Source organism: Cygnus atratus, chromosome 4 (assembly GCF_013377495.2).
Source record: "Cygnus atratus isolate AKBS03 ecotype Queensland, Australia chromosome 4, CAtr_DNAZoo_HiC_assembly, whole genome shotgun sequence".
In the NCBI taxonomy this organism is placed as follows: domain Eukaryota; kingdom Metazoa; phylum Chordata; class Aves; order Anseriformes; family Anatidae; genus Cygnus; species Cygnus atratus.
The window spans coordinates 32,662,378-32,675,509 of NC_066365.1; the positions used below are offsets into that span (position 1 = coordinate 32,662,378).

The 13,132-nt window shown below is 37.7% G+C and overlaps 1 protein-coding gene across 2 annotated transcripts in view; it reads left to right on the top strand.

The window, feature by feature from the left end:
- FBXW7 (F-box and WD repeat domain containing 7) overlaps nt 1-13,132 on the top strand; it is a 150,734-nt gene that overhangs the window by 54,805 nt on the left and 82,797 nt on the right. The window contains exon 4 of one of the 2 annotated variants that reach the window (XM_035552945.1): nt 64-1,039. The exons of the other annotated variant lie outside the window; for it this stretch is intronic. Coding sequence (XP_035408838.1) covers nt 64-225 — 162 coding nt within the window. The 3' untranslated portion in view covers nt 226-1,039. Of the gene's footprint in view, nt 1-63; nt 1,040-13,132 lie in introns of those variants that run through there. 2 annotated transcript variants of the gene reach the window in all.

Consider the following 13,132-nt stretch of genomic DNA (forward strand, 5'->3'; position numbering starts at 1 on the left):
TTTCATATAGATACACAATTTCTGTGTTGTCTGATAGTTGCTTTGCATTTTGTTTCCATGCAGTGCTGGCCATTTTCATCTGTGCTGTGCCCTCAGGCTGTGCTCCTGCAAGACCTGTTTGGGGAGCTAGGTAGTGGAAATCGTCTTTGGGAATTGTTTTTGATTCATGGTGTGACTTTATTTTTGATAGTTTTAACTGTATACCTGAAGGAGCAGCACAGGTAGAAAGCTGCTTGAGCTGGCACTGCTCGAGGTCATGGTTATGCAGTAATGCTTCATTAATTCTTACCAATGCCTTAATAAAACAAAATCTAACCATAGGAACACATTCTGTGTTAGGAAATATTGTAGAAATACTGCTGTGCCAGAGCACGTTTATTTCTACTCTGGTAATTCATTCATGACAAATGAATATGCTGCTTTTGGGAAGAAAAAGGGGTATTTGTAGGTTTATCGGCAGTATTTGTTTGTACTTGTTGGAGATGGACTCATCCCAGGAGACTCAAACCTCGTAGACTTACTTGTAGTGTTTCAGATATGCTTCTCGGCATTTGTAGTCTAGTACAGCTCTTCTCCTCGTCGCTCAGGCTGAGTTATGGGCTCCCTTGCTGTATTCTGTATTCCTGTGAACCTTGCTTTGCACCACCAGTATCAGCTGTGGGGACTGAATCCGCCGCTCTACTGTTTCTATGTCAGATGTAAACCCTGCTGCTCAGAGGCGTACGTTGCTGATCCAACGCAGTTGCTAGCTTGATATAGCTGTATGGAGCAATGCTGGCAACGTACAGGGTGTTTTCATCAGAACCAACTATCAGGGGATAGGAGTAAAACTGAATAAAACAGCAACTGCTACAGTCGTAACTGTTTTTGTGCACTCATATGAACTTTTGGATATCTGTTCTTTGTCTTTCTGTTTTTCTTCTCCTTATAAACTACTGAATAAAGTCTCTTTGTAATATGTTTTTTTATTTTTTACTTTTTGCTTATTGGCCTGTGGGATCATGTGATGTTAAGGAAGGACATGGCAAGGTTCCCAAGTAACATGGTATATGCCGGTTGCGTTGGGCACCCATCATCTTAGACGGCCACTTGACAGCAGCAAGCTGACTGTTCTAGCTGATAAACCCAATCAGAATGGCTAAAACATTTTTATATAAATGTTTTTATATATTTATAATGTATGTTTTACACAATATGTAGGATTATATATAAATAAAATATGTAAATATTTGCTTGATATTACTGTTCCATGGAAGCAATTGCAGTAATTGTTTCCATAATGTTCTGAAAATGTTATGACTAAAGGGTGTGTGCCCTTAAAATGAGAGGGTACGGGAGAGTCTTTGTTGCATTCACCAGGAGTGCCTTAGGAATCTAGAAGGGTCTTTGTGATTGTGTTACAGTCCCCTGCTTAAAATGTTAGGCTGCTTTGTGTTGACTTCTGTGCAAGCTAAAGAAGATTGTTCAAATGTTTTTGCTTTTTATAAAAGAAAACAGTCCAGCAAGGCAAATCTGTCAGAACTCTTGGTTGTTTCAGTGAATTGTGTTTAAATTTCTGTACCTTGATTCTACTCTGCCTTTTTACTGTCTTTTCTGACCATTGTATTCTATTGTTTTCCTGCTGAACTGAAGAGCTGTTTAACTTGTCTTTATTTTGTGTACATAAAGGGATCAAGTTCGCTCCTGAAAGGTCTCCTACATGTAGGTACTTAGGGCACTGTGTCCAACAGACATATTTTCCTATTCTCATTGTGATACTTCCCTTAACACTGATTTTTGAACATTCATCCGAACTGTAGATGCTAGAACCTCAGTTCTTGCAAGGAGGCCAATTAAAATTTATTCATACTATGTATTGCCTGTTCATGTTACAAACAATCACATTAACACCTTTGACTGCAGCAAGGCATTGGGATTTCATGTCCGGCTGCTCTGCCCAACATGATGCAAGACTTTTTCAGAGAGCTTTCTGTCCTGTAAGTATGGTCTGTATTCTTCGCAACTAGAAAATTGAATTGATGCTTGGGTGTGTTCAAGTGAATAGTTTTCTTGTACCCAGTGTACCCCCATTAGATTCTTAACAGTTAATTTTCACTCCCTTCGGTCTATCTCCTGTCAAATGTTGTTTGTCATGTCTGTTATATAAAAATACAAAACAGCACAGTAGGGTAAAATAAGTAATACATGCAAGGCTTTCAGGAACGTACTCTTGATGCTGATTCTTTTCTGGTTGCATTGTATGCACAGCATCCATTGCCAGTTCCCTTTGATGACTTTGTATCGCTTGAGTTCTTTAGGAATGATTGTGCTACAGTTAAACCACAACATGAGCAAACATATATTTACAATATATCAGATATTTCATAGCAACTGCCCTTAAATGCTTTTATCCCTCAGTAAATGCGGTATTCTGTAACACTGCAAGGACAATATAGCTGGTAGTCACTGTCACTGGGGAATAGCTTACGTAAATTAACATCCTTGCTTATTTAAGATTTTGTTTGCTTAACTATTTCTACAACTTCTAGTTTTTAATATTAACTTTAATATTAACAGCTGTCATCCTCGGTATAATCAAATCTGTTGTTTTTAATTGCTTTTTTTCCATCAAGATGAGTTGTTTTTGTTTAGTTGCTTTGATGTTTTCTTAGAGGAGTAATGACATCTTGATGATCTTAGAAAATGTTCCCATACAGTTTAAATAAGTTACAGGTTTATTTGGCTTTGGGTTGGACTTGAAATATATTGCAGAATGGTGAAAAAAGAAATCATGATCACTTACACCAAAGCTACCACAAATTTTTAACTTTGATCTATTAGTTTTTCATTTATTTAAAATTCTATGTTATGTTTTGTCCTATATTGAAGCTATCAGTTAGGAAACAGTCACTTTAAAAAATAAAAATAAATATTCCTGATGAGGGTTAGTTGTGTTCCAGTGAATATTGTTACATTTTTTTATGATTAAGACAAGTAACTACTTCATACCAGAGTACCAAAGCCAGTTAGGTGCTCTAGGTCATGTTGTGGTATCAAGGTATGTTTCCTTTCTTGCTCCTGCTTGCATGCTTGAAGCTGGTCTCTGGCAAAAGAGGAGAACAATCTGAAGATTATACAGAACCTACGATTTATTATGTCTAAGGCAAAAATCTTGTGCTGTTCAAGTAGGAGACCGGTTGTTGGGAGAGGTACGTGACAGCTTTCGCTCATCTTGAAGTCTGCGTCTCGCCTTAGACAGGTGTTATCTTGAATTTTGATATAAGCTCTTACTTTCACACCACACCCTCCAGTTCCTGACAGGATTTCTGGAGCCATTTTATATTTCTCTACAAATTGTGTTTTGAAGGGAGTAAATGGAAAGTACTGAAGGTACTTGCATGTATTCTGTAGGGACCCGAATTTTAAAATCTCTGTGAAGAGGTAGAGGTAGATTGGCCATGTGTGGCCGTGCTCAGTGGTTCTGGACAACAGGTACTGCTCAACAAGAGTCATTGTAGGCCTAACAAACCCTCTTAAACATTTATTTTCTTTCTTTTTTTCTATTGAGGTTGTCATGAAGCTTAGAAAATTAGGGTATTTTAATGTGAAAGTGATATTTCTGTGGCAACGATTTGGATTGCACTTGAAGTGTTATGTGATGGCGAGCCTGACTCCTCCGGAAGGGTCAGGCATTCGGCAGGGTACAGCCCCGCTCTGACTTGCCAAGTCAGAAAAGAGAGTAGCTAAAATACAGATTAAAAACTTCTTGAGGGATATAGAGTTGGATCTGTAACAACAAAACCCACGTTGATACCCCTTCAGCAGTTGCTGTATTTGAGCATTTGCTGCATTATTTAAAGCTAATAATTTGATTCCTCTCATATACAACATACAGCAATGGTAAAGGCTGAGAAGCAGCTTATTTTTCTGGTAAAAGTGGTGCACTTTGGTTACAGTGACCTCTGATTCCAGGTTCCATATTCACCGTGCCTGTTTGACCACAAAGGCACTGGGAGGTGTGAGTGTGTGAGTATCAGCGTTAACACTCCTTGTTCTGTTTGTCCGTCGACCTTGGAGAGTGGCGGGGAGACCAAATAAGCTGGCTTGGCTTCAGTGGAGCTAGGTCAGCGTGTACCACAGGCTTGTTCCTGGGAGCTTACATTTCCAGACTTAAAGTTCTGAAGCAAACCTAAAGTTCGAATACTTAGCTTTGAGCTCCCAAATCGTGCAGACTGGGAGAGAATTTTTTACTCTGTGGTGCTTGTTCCGAGCTGGTACATAGGGCACAAGGATATCAAAGATTTATTTTTCAATAATTTTGGTTTTGTGTGGAAGCATAGTATCAATTTTTTAAACTAAAGGAGATTAAGTGGCTATTGTAAGGAAGATTGCACAGGGCAGTTCATGCCTGTGTGAATTGAAAAGTGGCTCCTATGTGCAAGTGTAAATTTATTGTTAGGTTAGGTTAAATTTATTGTTTATTGTTAGGTTGTTATTTATTTATTAGGTTAGTAGCAAACAAAGCTTTTTAGAAATACATGGAAAGAAAGGAAAACTAAAGCAATGCTGACCTTTGGGAAGTGAGTGTTTATTTTGCATAAAGGCAGTACACTCAATTTAGGGAAGGTTGGAATATTGTGTGTAGGTGGGGTGGTTGTCTTGCAGCAATGTGTGTTAATATTTTTACCCCTTTTTCAGCAGCAGAGGGTGCTACTATTGCTTTGCTGCAGTCTTATGGAGAGTTTTGCTGCGTTGCTTTGCAAAGGGTTTCCCTCCTGCAGCTAAAAACTTAGTGTGTTTTTTAATCTACAAAATAAATACAGAGGAATTTAAGAAGTTTATACTACAAAAAGAGATTCCTTTTTTCCCCATTATTTTTTTTGCAGGGATCACGCATAGGCTATGTAGATTCTTCACGCTTTTCATCTCCTGAGATGTCTAACAATTATCACAATGCTTTAAGTAGTTTTTAAACCAAGTAATAATTCATTTAGTCGTGTCAAAATGGGTACATGTTAGGAATTGCTCTGACTGTAAGAAAAAAAAAATGTTGGCAATAGAATTTTTTGTTCTTCTCGCTTCTCCCTGAGATTCTCCTTCCTAATTAAAGCTGCTTTCATATCACTGTCTTGAAAAGATTAGCGACGTGCAAATTTTTTCCTGCCATTCTCCCCCTTTGGTTTTTGTGAACCACAGCATTAAAATACAATGAGATAAGATGAGTAAATGACTTAAGATAAATAAACAATTAATAGTCTTTACAACGGCAAGGCAGAGCTACTTTTACATTACTGTGACAGTTTAATTATTTTGGAGCAAGTTTTGTGTTTTTTAAAAATAATATTTTTGACCCTTCCAGTACAGAACCTTATTTTTCTGTTGGATGGTAATAACATTAGAAATAGCCACGCTCTTGAGATTAATATCAATTAACACTTACAACCTTTGACTTTTCTCATTTATATACTGCGCAGTTTAGTTGCTGATGATTCCAAGCATGAAGGATCATTTGGAAAGGTTCTGCGACTGTCATTAAGATGTAGTTTGTTAAATATTAAAGTATCCGTGGAAGGAATGCAGATTCCCAGTCTCTGTGGAGGTAGCAAAGTTCTTCCTCTTCTGTGCTAACCTGCAGCGTGTTTCTTGACTTCAAATACCAACCCTTCTTTTGAAAAGTACTTTTCTCTTGCTTTGCTTTTACTTGACTTTAGGTAATGGGATCATTTGCTGCCTGATATTTGCTGAGGTTTAGCTGTATTCTTACCTTTGTAAGTAGAATTGTCCCTATGCTTTCACTTGCAGGTAAAGCTGGCATTAAAAAATGGCTGCTCTGCTGATTTTCTGTAGTCTGTAAGCAGATCACGAAGCTTGCGAATTGGCATGTGTGTTCTGCTTATAATATGCAGTTATCCCAGATATAGTTTGTGTCTTAACTTGGCTACCTAGTTCAGCTTCCTCCTGCAAAATTCTTGAGGTATCTAGTAATTAAATGCTATGTTAAAGTGTCCCTTGCAGTCAAAGGACAGAAATCTCTCCTACAATAAACGCTGTCTTTTCTTTAATGAAAGGTGCTTTACTGTTTTTCATCGTGCTTTCTAGAATTTTTACTACAGATTTAATGCACAGTACTGGTGTGTAATTTGTTTTGTTGACAATTGTGTATAGACAGGAGAATCAACAATCTCAGTGCCTGGGAAGGAAGAGAAGTTCAACAGAAAACATTGATGTTGACAGTTTGGGTCATAGTTTTGATTATGAGATGGTATTTAATAAGGAGGTTTTCATTGATTTTTGCCTTCGTTATAGAGAGGTGTGTGTTTTCTTGATGTGGAAAAGACAAAGTGCTGATTTAGTCCTCTCTTTCCCTGTTACAGTGATCACTTACTGGACTAAAGACCTAGCTGAGTAAGGCACAAGCAGTTTTCTTCTACTTTACCAATAATTGAGGTCAGTCTTTCAGTTCCAGTCTAGGGATTTACCTCAACTAGTCACACTAGAAAATAAAACAACAGAGCTTTTGCTTGTGCCAGATTTGTCTGTACAAATATCTGACTCAAATGTTGAATCGCACCCTTTGTGCAGTGAAGACGCGGCCTGCATCTCAGAACGTATACCTTCCTTATTTCCTGATCGTCCTTACAGGCACATTTGGTAGCTCTTTCTGAACATATGTGTAATTCCTTTGGAGCCGTATGTTTGTTGACATGCAGGCATACTTCCAGCCCTTCCCTGCAGCAGGGAAAAAGCCAGCCACCTCTCTGGCAGGGAAGCAGTCTCTTAGACTTGCTCAGAATTGATATGTTGGTACGAGGCTGTATTAACTTGAATTGTCTTCTAGTTTCTTGGCCTGTGCAGAGCTCCTTAAAGGTAAATATTGGAAAGGAACTTGCTGGTGTGACTCCGACTGCGCTACCAGATTCCTAGATGGCTTTGTGTAGAACACATCAAATTGATTCTTTCAGAATAACTACTCGAGACAGTGTCTTTAGTTGCACATTTTGTCTTGTAAGTTTTGAAATCAGCATCAATTAACCACCTAATTTTGCTCAGGATCTTAGTACGCAAGATGAAAATCAGCTTTTTAAAATATACGTTGCATTTTTTAAGAATGTCAGTAACACCATTTCAACTTGTGAATTATAGGGCCGTGCCATGATGAAGTAGAAATCAGGAAAACATGCTCGAGAATACTTTCAGCGTGCTTACTCTGTGGGGATGCATTGCTTGCCTAAGAAATACATGGGGGAGCTCTGCCCCACTTAAATATGCCATTTGTTCCTTATGTTGTTCTCGATTGTGGCAGGTGCTGTTGCCTGATGTGATCATTAGCCCAAACATCCCTAGTCTGTAGTGATACAGCTGTATTTACTGAGCATTTTATCAGTGGATGCTGCTGCTCTAGGTGTTGATTTTAAGCTGCTTCACCTTTTGGGGCTTAGCTGAAGTTGTTATTAGTGGTTATGAAACTTGATGGAAATGGTGAATTGAAGTCTGAAGAAAGTAAAACTTACTGGTGAGTTAGTTTTTGGTTCTGTTTATTATTTTATTTTTCTTTTTAAGGATTGTCTTTTAATACTAATCTGGCTACAAGCTTATGTTTAAAAATGTTATGTTCAGTACAATTATTTTGTTCACTGATGTTATATACTTACAAAAATTGAGATACGAAATTAGTTTAGAGAGGTGGAGGAATAGAAGGTGATCTGAGGAGCAGAACTATGTTTAACAGCTGCTGCAGGACTAACATTTTTTCATGACTCATTTGTCACTGCAATCTGCAAACTAGCAGTATATCCTTTACTTCTGTAGAGTCTTTGTTATCTGCACAACATCTTGGTATTCAGCAAACTGTACATAAGGAAATAATTTACATATCTTTACAAATTCTTGAGTATAAGAAGAAAATGCAGAGATTTCTGTCCCAAGTCAAGCTGGTCCAAACTAACTATTTCTCTGTAGAGAATCTTACTTCTTTTTATGCTATTTTTTTTTTTAACCAAAAGTTGATGTTTTCTACTGATGCTACTACCTGACCAAATATTACATAATATGAAATGGGCAAATTGTGAATTTGAGTATTATTCAGTGTAATTCAATCTTGGGAGATAGTGGCTGTGCTTTTCAGCTGTGTCATGAAATAAGACTCTGTTGATACTTATTAAATTTTAATGTATTTGTTCAATCCCTGGTGCCTCTGCTGAAGTAGAAAATGTACCTATGGCCACCACAGATTGCCAGCAGGGATAAGTTCCACCTTATTCATCATCAGAAGTCATTATTACTTTTAAGTGAAGTATGAGCAATGTTTCCTGTAAGTGCAAAGCACCTTCTTATTTTGTGTTACTCAGCTGCTGGTTATCTGTTTTTGGCAGAGGCAGGAGACCCTTTGTTGTTCTCACTTAAGTTATGGAGCCTTTCTAAAGGATGACAGCTCTTGCAATCATTATTAAGCCAAATATATTGAATACTAAAAATATTAATAAACAACAAATAATGCATACTGGTGTTTTTTTTTTTTACCAGTGTTAAGTCCTTCAGTTCCGATCCCTTGGTCAGATATTCTAAAACACAGAAAATAAATCACTTAATTAAAATGAGCAAGGAAAACTGGACATGACACAGCTATATGGAAGAAATCAAACTTTGTGTAATTCGTTATGGATCTCTTGTTCTCGCTAGATGTAGTATTGTTCCTTGTCTTTAAGGTGGACATTATCCAAAGCCAAGGATATTTCAGCAAGGATATTGTTGCCCTGAGGCAATTACCCATCTGCACAGTTTTTGGCTTTGGTGGAAACCCCTAGTACTGCATGTCCTTTAAGTAAGTATTCCAAGCTCTGTTTTACATGTATGCGTGCTTATTTGTTCTGGAGGAAAAAAAAAACAACAGACTATTGAAACTTTTCCGATGCTTTGCCAGTGAGAACACTGTGGTACTGCTGCCCTGTATTTCTTTGTTGACAGAGTTTGAAGTACAAACAGCAGGAAGACAATTCAGCTCAAAGCTGGATCTAGGTGTCCATATAAATATATATTTATTAAATACTCATAAGTATTTTAGATGATGGGCAATGTTTGAACAAACCAGGGAAAGCCAGTGCCTGTTAAATAAAAATACAGGCAAGAATCATCCCGTCCCATCCGTCTCCCCCCCCCACCCACTCAAAGGGGAAGAAAAAAGGGGGGAAGTAAAAGAGGCAAATAAAAGATCAAGATAGCGTCCATATCAACCAAGTGCCACGTCTTCCATAGACTACCTGCTCTTTTCTGTAATCTAGGCATCCTTTACTTCACATATCTTGAGCTTTATAAATAGCTTCACAGCCCTTTGCAGTATGCTGTTAACCAGCTGAAAAGGATTAGGTAGCTTAATTCGTTGCTATCAAATGAATGCCAGTATAACAATTGGTTGCATTTGTTGCGTTTATTTGAATTTTACAGTTCTGGTGAGAAAAAAATAATCTTCTAAAAAATAGACCTGGCCGCCTACATTCTTTCATTTCAAAATGTAATACTTTGCATTGTTCAAACTTCTATTTCTGGCATATTTTCATTTTATTTAAATAAAATAGCTGGATATAAGAGTCTTATTTTGATGTCAGGGTATACAAGAGGATTTTTTTAATGCTAAATAGTATCTGGACATTTTTTTCTTCCTAGTAAGAAAAGAAATCTGAATGTATTAGTGGCAGAAATATTTTTAAGAGCTTTATGTTTTTGGGGGGAATGTAACTTTTCCATTTAATATGCAGAAAGGGAGAATTACAAGTCCAAATTTATTTTTTAGTAATGGTTTCTAGATGCTATTAAAAAACTAATACTTGTGATTTAAAATATTTTGGTACTGGCCTTGTATATATTTTGTATGTGTGTATACACAAGTAGATAATTTCTCACTTATAGTCTTGCATTTTACATGAACACACTAGAAAAGTTCCTAAGAGAAGTTGAATTATTGTGTATGAAGTTAATTTTTCAGTTTCCTGCTTTGTAAAGCAGCCTTCTTGCTAACAAAACCACCTGCTTCCCCTTCCCCCCAGCTTGTCCTCAGCCTGGGAATTTGACTTGCATTTTAATCCAGTGTTAAATATTGCATGACTTCTCTACCTGTTGTTGCAGTCCTAATTCTTGCCTCAGCTTTATTTAAAGGTGCAACAACAGCATAAATAAGTGGTCAGCAGACGAATTCCTGCGTAGCAGCTGTAGCAGTTCTTCTTAACAGCTGGTGCAACTCTGGCTAGACTTAAATGTACTTAACCACCAAATTGTTTTATAGCCAATGAGGATTGGGCAGACATTTCTGGAATACTTGGAAAGTGCAAGATGATGAAGCTGGATTTCTGTTACATACCTGAAATTTTTAATGAAGAAAGACAGACATGTGCTTCTAAGATGGCTTAAAAAAAAAAAAAAAAGATAATGACAACAAGACCCTGTAGTACAGTAAATAAAGTTAGAAAGTTTGTGGAGCAAAGCCGAATGATAGTTTTCTGATTATAAATGTGTACACTCACAGGATGCTTAAATATGGTAGGAGCTATTTAAAAATGTATACGGTCAAATATACGTCTTAATGACGCAGTAGTATCATTAGTATTGACATATTGTCATGCCAATATGCAGTTTACTAGAAAGTCTCTTTTTCATAAATACTTAATGTGACCTTACAAAAAGCTTCCTTGTGCAAATGGTCTCCTCCTACTTCTGTCAAATGCTCTTCTGCACTAATAACGTATGGACTGAGGGCAGACATGTAGCAGCATATTCCCTTCCCTTTCTCGTGATAATAAATTTCGTTTGAGATGCTTAGGAAGCTTTTTATTGGTTATGTCTCTTCAGGACCATTGTTTCGTGCTAAGGGATCCAGGGAGAAGTGACCTGATAGCTTGATGTTGCTGAAGGGTTGACGTCTTGTCTACTTGCTCGCCACTTCCACACGCTTCTGCTGTTTGTGTTTTCATTATCATGCATCTCGCTGCTTTATGAGCTGCTTACATTTGCCAAGCTAATGTAAAATTTACTAAGCGTCAACAAAAGCTGAGGGTTTTCTGACATCCTGCTTATTGAAGTCATTTCAGAGCAAAGTGCGAGAAGTGCTGCAGCCAGCTTAAGGAAGTTTGGAATCAAGTTGCCAGAGCAAGGAAGGGAGGTGAAAACCACTTTTTAAAGAAAATAGCTGTTAAACTAACGCTGCACCTAAGTGCTAGTGACTTTGTCAATGTGAAGTCAACTAATTTACAGATTGTATCACTTCTTTCTTCACTGACTTCTAGCATGTTGAATAACCTGTAGCTGAAATGGGGATGTTGATGTCATCGGTCTCTTAAGTCAACAGGAAATTGAGAGATTTAAGTTCATGAAATGCATTTTTTCCTGTAAGAGTTTTCAAAGCAGCTTTTTATAATAGTTGGGCATTGTGTAAAAGGGAACATAGGAACCAAATTTCTCCATTCCTGTGCTTTCTTTCAGAACTTTTCAGCCTTGTGCAAAGTGCTATCCATCTAAGTGTCAGTACACAACGTCATAGTTCAGCCTGAAAAAATGCAGTTGATAAGGGCTCTATCTTACTTTATCATTAGGTGTAAAAGGCAAAGGAGAGAAGGTATTGCATAGCTCATGAAAAAGGAAATTATTGGACACTGCTGGGCTAGAATCAGTAGCTGAGGAATAGGAATAAAAGAACAAAAAGAAAATGTAGAAAAATAGCAAACCAGAAACTGAAGGAGAGCCTGGAGCAGAGTAATTGAACAGGGCTGGAGATTTGTGTGATGTTCTGTTGGAACATTTGACCACTTTATTGTTCCAGTGTTTTATTTCTTCAGCTTAAAAAGTTTGAAAAAGGGGAATAGTAGATTTGCCTTTGACTTTGGGTTTCTTGCCAGTTTGCTTGTGTTGTGTATTTTCTCATTAGTAGTTGCCCACAGGGCTCAGAGGTATTCTCGAGTTTCTTCAGCTTGATGTGCTATGCTTGTGCATCAGGTGAACCACAGCTGCCAGTCACGGTTTTCTTTTGTTTGCAGCAAATGTAGAATTAAAATAGTACATTAAATTCACTTTAATTCCAAGCTTCAGTTCACAGCTAGTACATTTTTATCATGTTTGAAAGGGTTCACACTCATGCATGGATAATCTTTTCTCAGCTGATCTGTGGTAATGCATTAATTTAGTATCAGTTCACAGTGGATCTGAGTCTCTACTTTGGAGGGCAGGGGGAATGTCCTTGCTGGTAAAGGAGGATGAATCTGCATTTCAACGGGGCATAAGTTAATATGCAAAATGAGATACTGCAAGGGACTGATAATCTGGTTGGTAAGAAACTAGGCAATTTGGTGATCTCTGCTTTCCAGCTGCAAGCAGGCAATGCTGCTCTTCTCCTTTTGCTGCAGGATTCTCCAGCTGACCTTTCTCTCTCCTATATTTTTTAGGCAACTCTGATCTTGAGAGATCAAAATGATCCCTCTGTTGATTTCCCTACATGCCCTCTTCAGGGTTCTGGGTCATTATATTTTTACACACACAGATTTTTGTACTGAGTAAATTGGGATATGATAGAGAGACTCTTGAGAGCATTTTTTTTTTTTTTTGGGTGCAGTGCCACTAATACAGTTGGGCTAGTTTGGTACAGCAGTGCCTTGTTTCTATGCAGCTTATTTATTTGCCTGTACAAAGCAGGCTCATGTGTAGTATATCAACTGGGAACTATTTGTGTACTGGTATTAGAAGTCCTTCACAGAAATAAGCTTGGGACCACAGTCACCGTTTAAGAATAGTTACTAGTGTAGTTTGCTTTGCTCACAAAATGGTTCGTACTCTTTTCTACACATGAATAGGGACCGGTGTGAACGTTAGGAGAGGAATAAGGCATGTGTATAATCTAAGTTCTAGTGCATTGTGTTTGCAACAGCTATGCGGAGCTTTCTGAAAGTATTATTTGGGAAGTATATCATGAAATACATTCAAAGGATAAATCCTAGTGTTCTCTTTCAATATCTGTACATTATTTTGAGAAGGTGACTTTTAAAACGTTGCAGTGCTCCGCTTTATCCATTTGAGGGCAGCTGTTCACCAATGTTAAGAACTGTTGAAAGTGCCGGGGTTCTGCTTTCTGCATTTCAGTCTTCCTATACTTGGAAATATTTAATTTAGGCCTCTG